Source organism: Catharus ustulatus, chromosome 23 (genome assembly GCF_009819885.2).
Source record: "Catharus ustulatus isolate bCatUst1 chromosome 23, bCatUst1.pri.v2, whole genome shotgun sequence".
Taxonomy (NCBI): domain Eukaryota; kingdom Metazoa; phylum Chordata; class Aves; order Passeriformes; family Turdidae; genus Catharus; species Catharus ustulatus.
Window position 1 is genome coordinate 2,738,738 of NC_046243.1, and position 17,313 is coordinate 2,756,050.

Below are 17,313 nucleotides of genomic sequence, written 5' to 3' on the forward strand. Positions count from 1 at the left end.
CCCCCTCAGTCCATTAATAATCTTGTTTTGCTGCCAAAACATTTTCATTTCCACTTCTCCAGGCCTTCTTTGTCTTCCTTGTGTCTATTTTTACTGCATTTTGTGACAGGCAGCCTGTCAGTTTGCAATTCATTCAGGTGAATCTTTCTGCAGTGTGGCCAGCAAAATATTAGCAGCAGAGAAGGCTGATAATTAAAACCACAGCCTGTAATTTATAGATGTGCTGTCTGGGCTCAAGGAGGAATGGAGAGCAGAAATCGCTGCCCTCTGCAGAGAGCTCTGAGGAGAGCCTGGGGTCACGCAGCTGCTGCAGAGCCTGGTCCCCTGCCCCTGCTGATGTCACTCGGCCGCGGACACCGGGGATGCGGGATTCTCTGAACGCCGGGCTGTCCCCGTGCCTGCCAATTCCTCCGGGAACAGCTCCCGAAAAGGGCATCTCCGGGGCAGGGAACGGCGCTGGGGCCGGTCCCGGGCAGGCACCACAGCTCAGCCAGCACCGCGGATCCTCCATCCCCTCCTCCCTCCGCGTCCCGGGGCTGGCGAAGAGCGGCAGCAGCGCCGAGGGGACGGCCCGAGGGGCGGCGGGGCCGGCGGGGGGCGGCTCCCGGGCCCTGCCCAGCGCCGGCTCCGCTCCGCGCCTGGTTGGTGCCGTCGGGGCCGGGGGCGCGGCCAGCCCGGGCCCGGCCCGGTAAAGCAGCGGCGCGGGCGCGGCGGCCCCGCACCATGGAGGGGCACCTGGCGCGCTGCAAGATCGTGGTGGTGGGGGACACGCAGTGCGGCAAGACCGCGCTGCTGCACGTCTTCGCCAAGGACTGCTACCCCGAGGTGCGGAGGGCGCGGGGGGCGGGCGGGCGCTGCGCCTCGCATCTCCTCACCTCACCTCACCTCTGCTCTGCTCTCCGTCCCCCAGAGCTACGTGCCCACCGTCTTCGAGAATTACACGGCCAGCTTCGAGATCGACAAGCAGCGCACGGAGCTCAACATGTGGGACACCTCAGGTGGGCCGGGGGCTGCGCGGGGGGCGGCGGGGCCGGCTCGTCCCTCCGGCCGAGGGGCTCCCGGTTCCCGTTCCCGGGGCTGGGAAAGCGGCTCCGAGCCCTGCGAGCCTCCCGGGGGCCGCGGGCAGCGCCGGTGCCGCCGGGCGGGCGCTCCCCTGTCCCGCATCCCGGTGCTCAGCGATGTGTGCGGAGCAGCGAGCGAGGAGAGCGCTGCTGGAGGAGAGAGCCCTCACCTCGGGAGGGATGCCCTGACCTGTTACTGAGCTGCCACAGAGCCTCTGGGCTTCGCTGGCGCCTTTTTGGCTCGGTTTGGTTTTGCCTCTTTGTGCCCTCAGCTGTGGCTCTGTGCAAAGTGCTGAGCACGGCTGTCCCAGCCCACCAAGACCCGTCCCAAACTTTGTGCCTGCTCGTGCCTCGTTGGAGGCATGAGTCGCAAGTGGAGTGGGTGATGCAGAGCTAATAGAAATATTGGCTTCCCCCAAAGTTCCCATGCACTTTCTAATTTACCTTTGGATCCTTTTGTGCGGGCAGTGCAGGTGAGTGCTGGGCTCTGCTGATGAATATACATCATGTGCTTGCTGATGGCCCTTTCCCTATATTCTCATAATTTCTGGAAGCCTGATGACAAATGAAGTCCTCTCAGTGTCCAAGAGCAGTGGTAATTAAAACATAACCTAGGAATTCCTTTCCCTGTTGTTCATTCAGATTCCTTGCTGTAATTTTGCATTCATTAAATGTCAGCTATAGGATCAGCATAGCTCTACCTAGAGTAGAGCTTTACTGAGTCTTGGGCTAGCTCAAACATGTAAAATATGCTTGGGTCTTCTTCTGGAGCTTCCTGACCCAGAAGACCTTGCTTTGCTGATTTTTATTCCCTGAGACAAAAAGGGAATTAGATTTAGCTTTGCTCACAAGCAGTGTGCTGATGTGAGCCATGAGGACCCTGGCTCTGGGGGCAGCTGCTGGGGCTGTGGATGAAGTGCTGGCTCTCAGATTCGACCAGGAGCTGTGCCTGAAGCACAGAGTGGTGGTTAACACATGGAAGCTCTTGCAGGGTGGTTGGTGCTGGGCTGATTGGTGTTTGGAGACCCAGATGTGTCATCCTGGCTGATCTGGGGCTGCAGAGGGCTCCTTGGAGCTGCTCAGGGTGCACCAGGACTCAGGGGTGATTGACCCCAAATGTCACTGGGGTGCACATGAGTGTTCAGCCACAGCTGGGGAGTTCCAAACCTTGGCCTTCTGCAGCCTTGGAAGGGACTGGGGTGGTTTGTCTTTGCTAGGCACTGAATGGCTTTGCTCTTGAGTATCTGTATTTGATGTAAAAAATTTCATCTTTGGAGGCAGTGGAAGCACGTTTGAAGTATTGTTTGCTTTTTAGGAGTTCTCCAGAATTATTTGCTTTGGTCTTACAAATATTTAAAGAAAGGGACATGATAAAAAGTCCTTAAAGTGAGAGTCTGACACCTGCATCTGATGCTGTCACATGTTCATTTTTCCCTTTGCGACAGAAGATGTTTTTCCAATATTTGTCTCTGCAGCCAAAAGGAAATGGGATTTAATTCTTTCTCTTCTGTCAAAAATGTCAGACCTTTTTAACAACTTTGCTGTAGAGTTCATCAGGTAGTTTTCCAGATAAATTCCCTTTGATTTGAAATATACAGGAGCTAGTTCTTAATAAACAATCCTGCAAAGCACTATAGAGGGGTTTTTCCTAGTAATCAAACTGAAATTTTTTAGCTGTAGAGTGCAAATCATTGTCAAGTTTCCATTAGCCTTCAGAGGCCCTTATAAATGGGAGCTTTGGCAAAAGAAGTTTTGCACAATAGCGAGTTGAACCAGCTGGGCTGAAGGGATCAGGAGTAGCTCATTGCCCCCCCCATGGAGAATGACAGGCATCAGTGGGCACTTCCCCTTCTCTCTGGGCTACCCACTCTTTATTTTAAACTGCTTTTCATATGGAGTTTAATGTTCATGATAAATTCCATCCCAGCAGGAATGAAAAAGGAGGTGTTGAGGAAGGGTGAAGGAGGGGAATACTTTGTATTTTAAATGCTTTCCATTTCTTAGATAAGTGACTGGAGCTGAAATTCCCTGAGAAATCAGCAGAGACCTGGAGAGAGGAGGTGGATATTGTTTTTTATTTTTTTATTGATTTCCCTCACCCCATCCTTAGTTGAGGAAGCAGCTGGAGACTCTGGAAGCTGCACAGAGTGAACTGAGAAGTGGGAAAGTGCTATCTGGCCTGGAAAACTCCCTTTATGATGACTGAGTGTGGCTGAAGTCTACCTGGCCTCTCAATGGGATCTTTGGGATCATTGGTAAACCCTGTATAGCCCAGGGTGTTGCCTGCTCCCTGTGTCCTGTCATCCTGGCTGGCAGTAGTGTGTTGGAAAGTGCAGCCTTTTGAGCTGAAGGGACCCTCCTAAGTGGCAAACACAGGCTGTGACATTGGCAGCTGGCACCAGGAGCTCTCATTGGAGGAGTAGTGACACAGAGTGGACAGAAGTGGTGAACTGAATGGCTCCCACATTATATTGGCACCTCTGATTTTCTTTAAATGTCTTTTAACTCTGTCCATTGAGGTTTTCTGGGGCTGGAGGGTTAATCTGGAGAGTTTCCAGCACTGAGAATGTGTCATGAGGGTGAAACCTGTGGTGCTCTGACGGGGCAAATGCTGGGACTCTGCACTGTCTCAAATGTGCCTCGGAGAAAATCCCCTTGTCCAGCATCTGCAGGTGCTGGTTGCATTTCATGTTTTGTTTCCATTTGTGTCCCAGCTCCAGACAGACCATGGGAGTAAAATTACTTCAGGTGCCATTTCACAGCATGTCAGGAATGTCCCATGCCTCCTGTCCCCTGGGAAGCCTGTGCTACTGTTTGCTAAAGCCTCCATTGAAAAGCAGTTTGAGGGAAGGGCTGCAGAGCCTGCAGACTGGATGGGTTACAGCTCCAGGGAGTGCCCATGCCCTGGCACCTCTGCTCAGGAGCCTGACAGAGGACACGGTGCTTTGCTGCTCTTCTTGTTCCTCTTCTGGCAAATTCTTTTGGCTGAACACGCTCAGCACAGAAACAACTCCTCTGCACAGGGCTGGTATCTTGTGGTGGGGGAAACTCCTGTTCAGTCGGATGTCTGGTGGCTTGGGAGTGCTGTTCCCAAAGGGCTGGGTGCCTCCCAGAGCCGGGGTGCCCCGGACCCAGCAGGAAGAGCTTTGTTCCTTGCGGCAGGTGGAGGAGGGTGGATGGCTGCTGATCATTAGCGATGCTCCGCAAGGAGTGGGCGAGTTTCGCTCCAGTGCGTCAGGTCTGGGAGGGAGGGAGGGGAGCATTGTTACCCCCAGGCGAGCATGGGCAGGGACATTCTCCTCAGCCATGCAATCCTTCTTCCCCGTGGGATCAGGGAGTGTCCGTGGGCCTGCCCAGCTCTGGGAGCCATTGAGGTGCTCAGCAGGGAGAGCCTGCAGTGACCAGGGCTGACCTGCTGCCCAGGCACTGTGCTTGGAGTGCTTCCCACCATGACCTGGCGTGCCCAGTGAACCTGCTGCCCACACTGGACTGGCACAATGCCCTGCCTGTTCTGCAGAGCTTCCCTGGCACTGGGTGCAAGCAAGGGGAGAGAGGAGCTCAAGCCATGCTGCTGCCAAGTGCCTTGGCAAGGCCTGGATGTGGTAGCACTGATGCTGGCAGGTCTGAGGCTTTACCCTGTATCTAGGTAGACTTTTTGTTCTGTTTTCAATAATAATGGTGAGAAACCTACACTGTGCCTTGCAGCCTGGACTGAGTTCTTTGCTTTTAGTTCACGCCCCTATGCTGGGAGGCTCTGCCTGCTGTGTCTGTGGCCTCAAAGTGCAGGCAGGCAGAGCAGTGAGTGATCCAAGGCCTTTGAGCTATTTTGTGCATCTTTTGCTGATGCAGATTCAGCTGCAGAGTAGATCTGGTAGGGACATCTTTGCCAGTGCTCATTGGGAGACCAAGGCTGGCATTGTGCCTTGCACAAGGTCACTGCTGCCTTGGAAAGCTGCTGGAGGGCACTTTCCTTTGTGGACCATCAGGATGCAGTGTGGTGGAGAGTTGCAGTGTCTGCTGCAGCCTGCAGTGTTGCAAAGGTCGGTGCTCACAGGTTCAGCAGTGCCCTGCTCAGCTCACAGCAGAGGAGCTGTGTGGCTGCCAGCCCTCCACAGCCACTGTCTCTTCAGCAGATGTGCTTTCAAGACAAGAATAACACTGTGAATTGCAAATCCCCCTCCGCCTTCCTCTTTGCCTGTACTCAGCAAACAGTCTGCCTTGGAATGGCCTGTGTGGGAACCCACAGGCTGTGATAACAGATCCTTTTTTAAGGGAACTACTGAGGAATGTTGATGAGATTAGAGAGCTGAAAGGGACTGAGTTTAGCAATGGCATCTCCATGGATGCTGCGGCTGTCTGTGCCTGGATTCCCAGTGTGCAGCTCCAGGATTGCCATGGCTGCCTCTTGCAAAGTGTAAGAACAAGTTATGTCTCAGAAAGAGTTCAATTCTACTTGCGCTCTGAGACAGAGAAAAAAATGTGGAGCTGCCCTTTCCATACCAAAAGAGCTCCTCCCATTCTTCCTGTTCAGACTGAGAGCCTAAAACCAGCATGCTTGTGTTGTGCCTCAGCACAAATACGTAGTTAATCCTAAAAATACGTGCAGCTGGGTCACATTCTCACGCAGGTCAGTAACCAGTCAGACAGAACTTTAAAGAGTTCTTAAAGCAGCAGAAATGCTGATACTGAAGTGGGTGGAGGAGGGACCAAGAGGAGACATGACAGGACATGACAGGGCAGGGCAGTGCCCAGGAGGATCATCTCTCTGGGCTGTGCACAGTGTGGGGGGCATGCTGCTGTGCTGTGTGGCTCAGGGATGGAGGTTGGTTCTGCTGCAGAAGGGCAGCATGCCCTGTGGCATCATCCATGCTTTGTCCCCTGCAGATCTGAGAGGCTTGGCCTCTGTGGGGCCATGGGATGTCCTGGAGTTATGGGGGTGCTGAGGAGCATTGCCTTTAGTGACAGCTAGCTGAGCCTGCTGGCTGCTGTGACCTCATGGACAAGGAAGGATGTTCTGTGGGGTAGGTTTGTTCTCAGCTCAGGTGCAGGCCCCTTTCCCACAGCCTGGAGGTGATCTGCTCTCTCCTAGGCTCTGCTCTCCCTGCTCCACTTGCCCCAGATTCTAAAGATAAAATCTCCACTCCATTAAACTTTGCAAATGTACAGGCCCAGCCTTCCCTGTGGGAAGAAACCTTATCTGGCAGCCAAATGGTTAGGGAGGGATCTAATACTTGTGAACAGTAAACCTGAAATGTGCAGCATTGCACCAAGATAAGTGTGTTCACTCAGCCCTGCTCCTTAAGGGCAGAGTGTGAGCTGGCTGTGCTGAAGGAAGCTCTTGCCACTCTTGGTCCTTGTTGTAGCCTGTAGAAAGGGTGACAGGCAGGTTGTGGCAATGCCAGCTGTCCTTGTGACATGGCACGAGTGCCAGGAGGGGACTTGTGACCCCCATTTGTCTCCCTGGTCAGCTGCTGCAGGCATGGCTGTGAAAAGGCTGGGAGGGCTCCTGGGCTGCACCTGCAGACCCAATCCTGCCGTGCCAGATGCTCTGATGCTCCCCCAGGAGCCAGCAGGGACTGGTACAAGGAGCTTTCAGGGACTCCTCACTGTTGCTGGAGGGAGTTTGTATCTGAGCAAGCTTCTCTGGACCACTGGTAGCTGTAGATGTGAGCAGGACACAGGGCTGGGATGAGGCAGAAGTGCTCTGTGCCTGCCTGAGCTGGGGATTCCTCCACTGGTAAATCCAGCAGAACAGCCTCCTCCTGAGGGGCAGGCTTCCAGTAATAAGATCTGGAGAGGGGCCCAGAAATGCCACCTCAGCCTATGCAAATACTATTCCCTTCATCCTGAAGGTATGCCAGCTGGGCTCTTTAGTAATTCACTAATTTTGTACGTGCATTGAAGAATTAGGAGCAGAGGTTAATTGTCCAAACTGATGAGCAGTTTTTTCAGTCGTGCACTTCCCAGAAGAGTGTTTATTCTGTGTCACAGAGCAGTTTCCTCCTTTCCTATACTTCAGAGGTTTGCAGTGATGCTGCACAAGCAAGACAAATGTCAAAGTTCAGCCAGGACAGAAGGTTGTGGAAGTCCTGGGGCTGTTGGCTTGGTCCTGGTTTGGCAGCTTTGTCCTCTCCCCCAGAGCTTGGCTGGACCATGGGTGTGGGATCTGTCTGGCAGAGTGGACATCCTCTGTCATCTCTAAAGGCTGGTGCCCATCTGACACCTCTGTGTGGGGAGGTGACCCAAAACTCTTCAGTTTGTCAGTGTAGCTCTCCAGAAAGCTGGGATGAATTTGTTTCATTCTACCAAGGCTGTTCTTGGCAGTCCCTGCAGAAAGCAGCACGTGCCTCAGCATTGCTGGCTCTTTGGGGAGAGTTTACAGTGAGCCCCCCAAGACAAGTGTGCTGCTGAGAAATTGAGGTCTTGGCAGTGCTCATCTCTGTTTTAAGCCAGAGCAGGGCTGCAGGAGCTCCTTATAGAGCAGATTATGGCTCTGCAAGCACATGGCTTTCCTGGGTTGTAATGCCCTATTGTTGGATGAAGGGTGCCTGTGTGAGGAGGCTCATTATCTCTAGAACAGCTAATAAGGAGCAAATGAAGATTAGCACAATGTTGGTATAGATGAAGCAGCATATTTCTGTCCCCTGCCCAAGAGTGGCATCTCTGAGCTGTGGTGCCAGGCATTCCAGGATCTACCAGCCAAGGGGAAACAGTAGCTACTCATGCTTGTATCCAGCCCTGAGTTTCAGACAACTGTGTGAATTTTATTTTTAAGCTGGTTGTAGGCTTGCTCCAGTTTTCTCTTTAATCATGAACAGATGCACTTAGGTCCTGTTTCTTGCAGATCTGGATGCCAAGTGGGAGAATGACTCATGCAGTAAAGGAAGGCTGAATCTGCAGACACACCAGCCTTGGGCTCCTGTGTGTGTTTGCAATTGCCAGACTGTGGGTCTCTGGAGTGTCTTGCTGGTGTATCTGTAAGGTGTCAAGTGCTCATAATCCACAAAACTGAAGAGCTAGAGTTGAAGGCACTGGCTTTTTTAGGTTATTTAGGTGGGATTTTCAAGGGTGTTTTGTTGTTTTGTTTTTGGTTTTTTTAATTGTCATCAGCAATGAAAAAGAGGTGCAAAACCTAGAAGACTAATCACCTAAACAGAATTTTAGATTCAGTAGAGATGTTTCCAGAGCAAACTGGGGCATTACCCTGGCTGGGAGCAATGCAGCTCTCCTGCCCCACAGGGCAGCACTGACTGTGGGTTTGTCAGGCTCCTGAGGTGGGCAGAAGCTGCTGCTTCTGGCTGTGGGCTGAGCTGCTGCTGAGGTGCCAGGGGTGACTCCTGCTCTTTGGAGATGGAGAAGAAAGTTAATGAATGTGAAGCAAATTCTGATCTCATTAAAAAGATAAGGTTCTTTACCTCATGCTTGCCTTCCCTCAGCTCCTCCTGCCAGCACAGGAGTCTCTCCTCCTGTGGTCCCAGGTGATGAGAGCATGATTCCTGGCATGATTCCTGGCACTGGGATGAGTCGGTGGGGATTTTATGGGGTAGTGGGGGGCTGCAGCAGCGCTGTCGGCTCTCTGAGGGGCTGGCTGGCTGCTGAGGAGCAGCAGGTTGCTATGATACAGTTTGCTGTGGCAATGTCTGTGCTGAATGAGCCAAAACTACCCCTACAAAAGGAGCATTCCTTGGCTGGGAGGGGGTAGATTTATCTGAAGTGTTTATGTAAAACTGAGAAGCTGCAGGGAGAGGATGTGCGTGGGAACGTTTCCTCCAGCACCAGGGCCCCCATCTGCAGTCAGACACCCCTGTGAGCGTGGGGGACAGGGCAGGGCTCAGAGAAAGGACCAGGCTAATTCAGGCATGTGGGTCGTGGGTCTCCCCTCCCCTCCTGTCCTGTCATGCCAAACACGAGACTGAAAAGCCCATTCAGAGGGGAGCTCAGCACTGCAGTGCTTGGTGCTGCCTGTGAAAGCAGGGCTGGCTCACCTGGCTGTGCCATGGCAGTGGTGTGACTCTGCCAGCTGTGAACAGCAGTGTGAGCCTGAGGCGAGGTCAGGAACCTCTGTCAGGGACACTGGGCTGCCCTGGCTCACTGTGCCTGCCTGTCTGGCATCCCTGTCCCCTGAGCTGTCCAGGATGCCACAGGGACTGGCTCATTTCCATTAGGGAGCATGACTTTCCCTCTAGGAAGAAAGCTGGGCTCTGCAGAGATCAGGATCTGTTTATTCTGTGCTGATCCCAACTGCTTCCCTTCCCAGTGACTTTGCAGGGACAGAGACTCATCCCTCCCCACGGGAGCAGGGGGTGCAGGAGCCTTTGCTCCTGTGAGTTGGCTGTAAGAGCTGGAGACACCTGTAGCCAGTTTTGCTGGGAATCCAATTGCACATCAAATCTAGGACACCTTGCCCTGGCTGTGTGGGAGTGGCAAGGGCTGGGCTTGTTGGAGTCCTGGAGCTCTGTAGTTTTTGGTACCATGGTCTGGGCTGGATTGGCCAGTCTCTGGCACTGGGCAGGGTTTGAGAAGGCTGCACATAGCCCTCAGCCTGCCCCGTGTAGGGAGAGGCAGGAACATCAGGCTCTGCTCCCCAGGTTTAGTCTTGCAGAGGGGCCTGGGGGGTGTGTGGAGTGCCTGGTGTGCAGAGCTGTGCTGGGGGACTGTGCTGGGGGACTGTGCCCCACTCTGGGCTGCACCTCAGCTGGGTGTGCACACAGCACCCAGGACTGGAGCTCCTGCAGAGAATCAGCCCGATCTCCTCCCCTGCTTAGCCCAGGCAGATTTCCATCCTTCTGGAAACATAAGCCACCATCATCCATAATTCATCAGGTGCTGAACTTCATCAAGGAGCCACCTGACACCTGGGCTGCACCCTTCTCCTGGGGTGGGAAAGTGCTGGGAGCTGCAGGAGGAAGCAAGTCTGGCTTCCTCAGCCTGGGGTGGGCAATCCTGCGTTTGGAGGAGGCAGATTCAACAAGGATTCTGGTGTCTGTTTCCTCTTTCCATAAATAAACCTCTGCTTCTCATCCCTCCAGGAAGTTTAAGTCATTTTTCTTTACAGTATAAAACCAAAACAGTGTTTTTAAGTAGCAGTGAGCTGATTGCTCCATGACTGTTTGCTGAGGTGTCTGCACTCACTAACAGAGTGCAGTGCAAATAAAACCGCTATGGCACAGTGACTTCACTGCCTGAAATTTGCATTGAAGGTGTGTGTGTGTAGTAGAAACTGTGCAGGATTCATGCTGGGCTCTTTGCCTGCTCACAGAATTCCTGTGGAATGCAGAATCATCCCCTTCCATTTATAGTTTGTTCACCAAATGCTGTCACTTCTTTATATATCAAAAAGAATCTGACTTTTTCCAGCACAAATCCAGAAAGAAGGCAATTCATTTTTACCTGTCACCAATTCTCTCAAGCTCTCCTGTATAAAGATAGCAAGGAAGGATAAAAGCCAGCAGCAGCACTCCCTGCCTTCTCTCAGCCACACCTTTCCACTGTCAGTGGTGCAGCACTGGCATGACAAGTGCTGGAGCCCAGGTGAGTGCTGAGCCAGGCTGGGATGTGCTGAGCCAGGCTGGGCTGTGCTGGGCTCTCCTGCCTGAGCAGCATCCCCAGCACAGCTCCACCAGCGCTTGCCTGGTGCTCACCAGGGAAGGAGAGGCATGCAAAACTTGCCTCTTCACTCTGGCAAGGGGTAAATATGAGAAAACAAGGACAAAACCTCTGACTTCCATGCCTAAACTAAAATCCGCTCTCTGCTGAACCTTATGGCGTGTGACTGGTCAAAAGCTCGGGTTAATGTCCTTTGTCTTCAGCAGGGCGGTCTGCAGGCCGTGGCAGTGTCTCCAGTTGTTACTGGAGCTGCAGCCCCTGCCTGGGGAGGGCTGTGGTGTCAGCTGTGGGGAATAAATTCCTTCATTTCATCAGCCTGTCCTGCAGGCAGGGCTGGGCCCTGCTCACCTCCCTGCTCTCCCCAGGCTCGGCCTACTACGACAACGTGCGGCCCTTGGCCTACCCCGACTCGGATGCGGTGCTCATCTGCTTTGACATCAGCCGGCCCGAGACCCTGGACAGTGTGCTCAAGAAGGTGAGTGCCCAGCCCTGGCCAGTGCCAGGGGTGCTCTGTGGGCCACCACGGGCTCCCTGTGCCCCAGGGCTCAAAGCTCAGGCCTTGGCTGGAGTCTGTGCTCAGAGGATCAGGTGCTCTGCTTGCTCTGTGCAGAATGCAAGGTATTTCCTTTGGAGAGGAGCCTAGTGAGTGGTACAGCTCATGGCAGCTTGCAGCAGGTGTGTGGGGACAGAGAGAAATGTAGGGCATTTGTTCTATTTTTCATTAAGACCTTGGAAGGTGTTATGGATCTCTGTTAGCAGAACCACCAGTAACTATGGATTGCCTGCAGAAGTAGCCCCTGGTGCCTGTTTCCAAGCAAGCAGAGTGCTCAGCTTTTGGCTCTCCCCTCAGTTCAGCATCTGCATGGTAAAAAAAGACAGCAATCAGTTCTCTATAGCTCATCAACAAAAATAATGAGCTGTGGTGCTGAATTTCAAGCCTGTGGATTAATAAGATGAGATGGCACAATGCCACTGGCCTGGAGAGCAGGCAAGGCCCTAAGCCTGCCCCAGCAGAGCTCTGAGAGTTTCCTACCTGCTCCTTAGTGCCTTTCAGCAAAGCTGATATTCCAGCTGGCAGGTCCCAGAGAGCCTCCCAGGGCTGGGGATCTGCTGTGGAGCACCCCTGGCTGGTCTCCAGTGGGTCACTTGTGGCTAAAGGTCCCACACAACGCTTTCCTCTGAGATGAAGAGAAATCCAGCACCTCCAAATGCTGCTCAGAGGAGTGAGGGTAAGTGGCTTCCTGGTGATTGCATCCCTTGCTGCTGGCTGTACCCTGCTTCCTCCCATGCAATTCAGGGAGCTGTGGTTCTGCTGTGCAGAAAGCATCTGGCAGCTGCATCCTGTCCTGGGGAAAACCTTGGCTGGCATCTCATTTGTGACACTCCCTGAGACACCAAAGCATGAAAAGCACCACAGAGCAGTGGCTCCCATGCCTGTTCTCAGAGAGCCCCAGGCTGGAATGGCCACAGCCTGAACATGTCACATTGTACTGGCTGGCCTCTTGGCCTCTCCACATTTTGCCAAATGTTGTGCTGAAGCAAGTGCCTCTTACTCAGCTGCTGGGAGGGCTGAGAAGTGGATCTTTGTCTCAGGAGTGTCCTGGTGAGGGGACAAAGACCCTTCACATAAATTGGTCAATGGCTCAGTGTTGGCTTCCAGAGCAGGTCCCGGTTACCAAGCAGGCTGGGTGGAGGGAGGGTGTTTCATGTGGATTCAAAGAATTCACTGCTCAGCTTGGGAGTCAGCAGAATATTAATGCAAGTGAATCACTCATACCTTAATGAAATACAAACCCCTCAATAATTAGGTGGGGCTGGGAGTTGTGTCTGCATACTCTTCATGTGAGTCCACCCTGCTCAGTGCGTGGCTTTCCCTGTACAGCCTCACAGATGTTTTGAGTGCTGTTAGGCAATGTTTTTTTGATATGGTAACTTAAAATAAACCCTAAATCCCGGGGGATTTCTTAAGTGCCTCTGAGAAGATGCCTTGTTTCCTTTGGTACAGGCTCACAGCTTTATGGCAGTGAGGAGAATTCCTAAGACACCATGAAGTTGAAATGGGTTTTAGCTTGTGATATCAGGCAAATAAGGAAAATAACATTTCCTGTTCAAGCCTCAGGCAAAATTTCAGCAAAGGAAATCTTAATTAATGCCTTCCTTCTGATGCCTGGGCTGCTGTGCAGCATGTAGAGTTGAAGGGACAGAGCCATCTGAGGGAGTGCAAGCAAGCAGCTCTGCCTTTCATGCAGAGCAAGTTTTCTTGAAGTGGTGCCTTGGTTCTGACAAGGCTTGATAGCACAACAGGTTTTGGGCTCCCAGAGGTGTTAGTCATGCAGGAAGAGGTCACAGCTCTTCCACAGACTAGGGAGCCCTGTGTCACTGCAGAAGCTGTGACCTCTGCCAGGTGTGAACAGACCTTGTGGCTCAAATCCTTCATGTAAATTAGGGTGCTTGAATTCCAGCTCCAAAAGAACTGGATCTGTTCATTGAGAGGTTGTGTAGCCTTTGGTGCCCTGGCTGCAGCACCGTGATCTGCAGCATGCTGCCCAGGGGTGCCTGAGCCCTGGGGAACCAAAGTCTTTGGGAAGCAGGTACCTGAAGATACCTAAGACAATCTCTTTATAGAAAATATGATATTTCATATTTTGCAGCTGCTTTTTCTGATAATGGTTTAATGACATTTGGGTGGTTTTTGGCACTCCCTTTCCCAGGAGGTTGTGGACACTGGGCTTGGTGGCTTGGTTTTCTTTCTGCTTCTAGTTGCCCAGGGTATATGCTTAACTACCAGCTATAGTAGCAGGAAATTGCTAATTCCTAATGACACTTCAGCTGGGGGTAATCTCTATTTATTATCTGCTTTCTACTTCAGCACCACTAGATAAGTAACTGGGGCATTGACATGCTGATGGAGCTGTGCAGGTCTCCCCCGGGGGAGGTCACAGGTGATGGATTTATTTACTGCTGCAGACACAGCTGACATCAGGCATTCACTTTGGGAGCTCTGAAAGAAGCCATTTATATGAAGGACATGGATGTTTGCCCTGGCCTTCTCTTTCCATTGTACAATTCTTAATTTCCCTGGCTGTAGCTATGCTCTGAATATCATAATGTCTTTAACAGGTGGCTCCCAGTAATAAAAAGTGTGGGAAGAGCTCTCCACTGGCCGAGTTGACCTTTGGGGTCCCAGATCTGAGCACCAGACTGTGTGGTTGTTTTTCCACAGCCAGGACTGGCCTCCTTTGGCCTTGCATGGGTGGGGCATGGTTTGCCTGCTTGGATGGGGCAGGTTTGCAGGGCATAATCTGGAGCAGGCGAGCATAAAGTTGTCCAAGAGGAACTCTGGCCATTCCCATCCTTGACTGTGGCAGTCATTAAAGAGCCCTGATATGCTAATCAGTGTTTGAACAGTTGTGACACCCTGTTTGGAAAAGCCACACACACCAGAGCCTCTCCTTCCCTCTGCAGTGGCAAGGGGAGACACAGGAGTTCTGCCCCAACGCCAAGATTGTGCTGGTGGGCTGCAAGCTGGACATGAGGACAGACCTCAACACCCTCCGGGAGCTCTCCAAGCAGCGCCTCATCCCTGTGACACATGAGCAGGTGAGTTTGGGCAGTGCTCAGGGAGGAGAGGAGTGCTCTGTGACCCACTGCACCCAGTCTGCAGCTGTTTGATCGTGGCTCAGGGGCTCAGAGCTGCTCTTGTCCCCAGCTCTGGAAGACCCTGACTTACTCCTGATGCTCTCTGCTGAGCAGTTAGTAGCCAAAATGTCATTCTTCAGAGCAGGTGGAAATGCTTGATTTGACAAATTGGACTGACTAAAGGGGAGTGTTGTCCTTCTGCATCTCCTAGTTCACTGCAGCTCTTTCTGCTCCTGGTGACTCTCCTGCTTGGGTTCTGTGTTGGGGAAAACTACAGAGGGGAAGAAGCCACAGCTGGAGGTCTGAGGGGCTGCTGCCTGTGGCCTCCAGAGGACCCAGCAATGTCCCCAGGCTGGTGATAGACCCAGCTCTGAGCTGCTGCTGTGCCTGGCTCTGTGTTGTGCAGAGGGGTGGTCAGCTGCAGGGGTGGCACTGTGTGAGGGACAAAGTGCCACTAACCCAGGGCCTGGCAGCACTGTCTGCTCAGGAGGCTGCCTCTCCTCTGGAGCTCTCTCAGAGCCTTGCACTGTTCACAGGTGCTGAGTGTCCCCATGGTGCCACTCTGCTCAGGCAGGGCTGCTGGCTGTGTGATGCTGCTCCTGACCTTGTTCCCTGTTCCCCCTGTCTCTCTGGCTGCAGGACAGTGTGGGAATGTTTGTGGGGGTGATGGTGACAGGCAGGACAGTCAGGACAAATGGAGAGATCTCTACAGGCAGGTCTTGAAGTTTGCAGTTTATTGCATAGGGTGTGGGTAAAAAGGGCCCTGCTTGGAGCTGCCAGCCACAGCTCAGAGCAGGGCAGAAGGAGGGTGTAGGGCGGTAGGAGCTCTAAGAGGACGAGGTAAGAGACATAAGAGCTAAGAGAAGGAATTAACCAAGTTAAGACAAAGAATAAAGAGCTAAGAGAGCAAGTTTCCCGTTACAATACAATAAGTAGTGTTCTATGTTGAATATTCTAATTTCCATTAACCAATCTAATACAAAATACAAATTCTCTAACATTTGCATGCAACCTATAGAAATCCCTATATTACCATGTTTTATTGCTTTCTTATCTCTAAACCTTATCTCAGACCCTTCCTGTTATGCCTGGAGAGGATCTGTGCTGGTATTTGGTATTTGTAGCACCTGGCATTATCTAAACAAAGGAAGGAGCCTTCAAGCATCCACATTGTTGCTCTCAGGCACACAGCTGAAAACTACTATCATTTCCATCTTGCTTATAATTTCCATATTCTCAAAATCCTTTGCTGGACAATCACATTTATAAAGTTTTCCTGATTCATCCTCCCCAACAGGGCAGTGCACTGGCACGGCAGATTGGGGCGGTGGCCTACGCAGAGTGCTCCTCCAAGGTGTCAGAGAACAGTGTGAGGGACGTGTTCCATGTGACCACGCTGGCCTCAGTCAACAGAGTGCACAAGAACTTGAAGCGCAGCAACTCCAAACGGGGACTGAAGCGGGCGTCACAGATGCCTGGCAGGACAGACTTACTGAGCGACACAGAGATCAGGAAAGACCGAGCCAAGAGCTGCTCCATCATGTGAACAATGGGCTGTAAATAATGTGTGTGTGTTGTCCATTTGTACAGTAACTGGCTGAGACAAGGGCATGGTGCTGGCTGCAGGAGCTAGCCTGCCTTTTCAAAGCCTTTTCCTCAGTCTCTAGGGCTGAGCAAAGGTCCCAGCTGCAAGCAGGGCTGCACGAGTCGCCCTGCACTGTGGAGAATTCTGGGCTGGCTGCTGCTGTGCAGATTGCTTGGGATGAAGGAACCACTTGGCAGAGGAGTATTCGGGTGCTGGAAGGTCTGTGACTGGGTGAAACAAAGTAAAAGGGAGCGATGCTGTGTGTGCCACCCTCCTGTACCCACAGCCCAGGCCCTGCCTGTGTGCAGCTGTACAGCACACACAGGGTGGGGTGGGGGCTGTGTGGGACCTGGGCTGGAGGGAGGAGGGGGATTGTGAGCAGCAGAGTGTGATCAGGAGAAGGTATTCTTCCAACCTTCCTTTAGAAGGGAAATGATGTTTGAGGTGATGCTGCCCTTGGGCAGGTTGGACAGCAAGTGCCGTGGAAGGTGCAGGTCTGGAGCAGAGCTGGGAAGGAGGGCACCCTGGGAAGGAACCTTAACCTAATGAGACACCACAGGAGTCCACCTCCTGCAAAGAAAATAGGCAGATGCCTCTTTCCACAGTATTTTAGATACTTGAACTGCATTTGAAATGCAGCTGAGTGGATCTGGCTCCAAGGGAAAGGTGTGTCCCAGTAGATGCATCCTGAGAATTGTGGTTCCCTTCAGCAAGCAAATGCCCCTGGAGAGCTTTGTGTGAGCTACTGACACCTGGGCACCCCCTGGGCTCTCCCTGCTGTCCTGCACACACAGCTCCCAACAGTAACTGCAATAACAATCCATATCCTGCTCCCCACCCACTTCCAGCTGCAGATTGTGTTGCATGGTGCTGTGTTTGTCTGGTATAGATGAGAAAAATGACTTTATGCATATCTGCACCCTGTCTCTGCTGTGGCAGTGGGAGAGGAGGTGCTCCCTGCCCTTGTGCCTTGCTGTCTGGCCTCCCAGCATCTCCCATTGCTTCTGCTGCTGCCCTCTCTGAATGCCTTTGATGACAGTATTAGCCTGGGTTTGATGTCACATGGACACTTCATGGGAAAATGGAATGTGCTCTGTTGCCAGATCCAACTGTGTCTGTGGGCTACAGGAAAAATAAACATCATTGGAAATTTTGTGGTGCTCCACTGTGTTCATTTCTAAGTCAAACCACCCATCCTCTCAAAATCTCTTACTGCCCTATTTATCTTTGTATCCAAATGTCTCTCTCTAGCTCTTGAAATATGCTTATGCACACCCTTCAGTGAAAAACCCAGAGGATTTATCTGCATGTATTCATTTTGGAGCTGAAACACCTGCTGTGAATAACCTCTCCCTCTGGCCTGACTCCTTAAATATTGTGGAGCCTTTGCAGGTTGTCTATGCCTGAACTGACAGGAGCTGC

At 52.3% G+C, this 17,313-nt stretch overlaps 1 protein-coding gene across 1 annotated transcript; it reads left to right on the forward strand.

Annotated features, from left to right (window-relative positions):
• Window positions 1-693: 693 nt before the first annotated feature.
• RND2 (Rho family GTPase 2) lies at window positions 694-17,044 on the forward strand. Its single transcript, XM_033078741.2, has 5 exons — window positions 694-825; window positions 911-998; window positions 11,033-11,142; window positions 14,133-14,267; window positions 15,604-17,044. Exons 1-5 carry the CDS (start codon window positions 724-726, stop codon window positions 15,850-15,852), a joined length of 684 nt encoding a protein of 227 aa, XP_032934632.1. The 5' UTR covers window positions 694-723; the 3' UTR covers window positions 15,853-17,044.
• Window positions 17,045-17,313: the final 269 nt, after the last annotated feature.

What these genes read in the sequence shown, in the direction of transcription:
- RND2 (XM_033078741.2), top strand. Translation starts at nt 724, where the DNA reads ATGGAGGGGCACCTGGCGCGCTGCAAGATCGTGGTGGTGGGGGACACG. An exon ending in CCAAGGACTGCTACCCCGAG is followed by an intron (nt 826 to 910) that starts GTGCGGAGGGCG and finishes TCCGTCCCCCAG; the next exon opens with AGCTACGTGCCCACCGTCTT. An exon ending in TGGACAGTGTGCTCAAGAAG is followed by an intron (nt 11,143 to 14,132) that starts GTGAGTGCCCAG and finishes TTCCCTCTGCAG; the next exon opens with TGGCAAGGGGAGACACAGGA.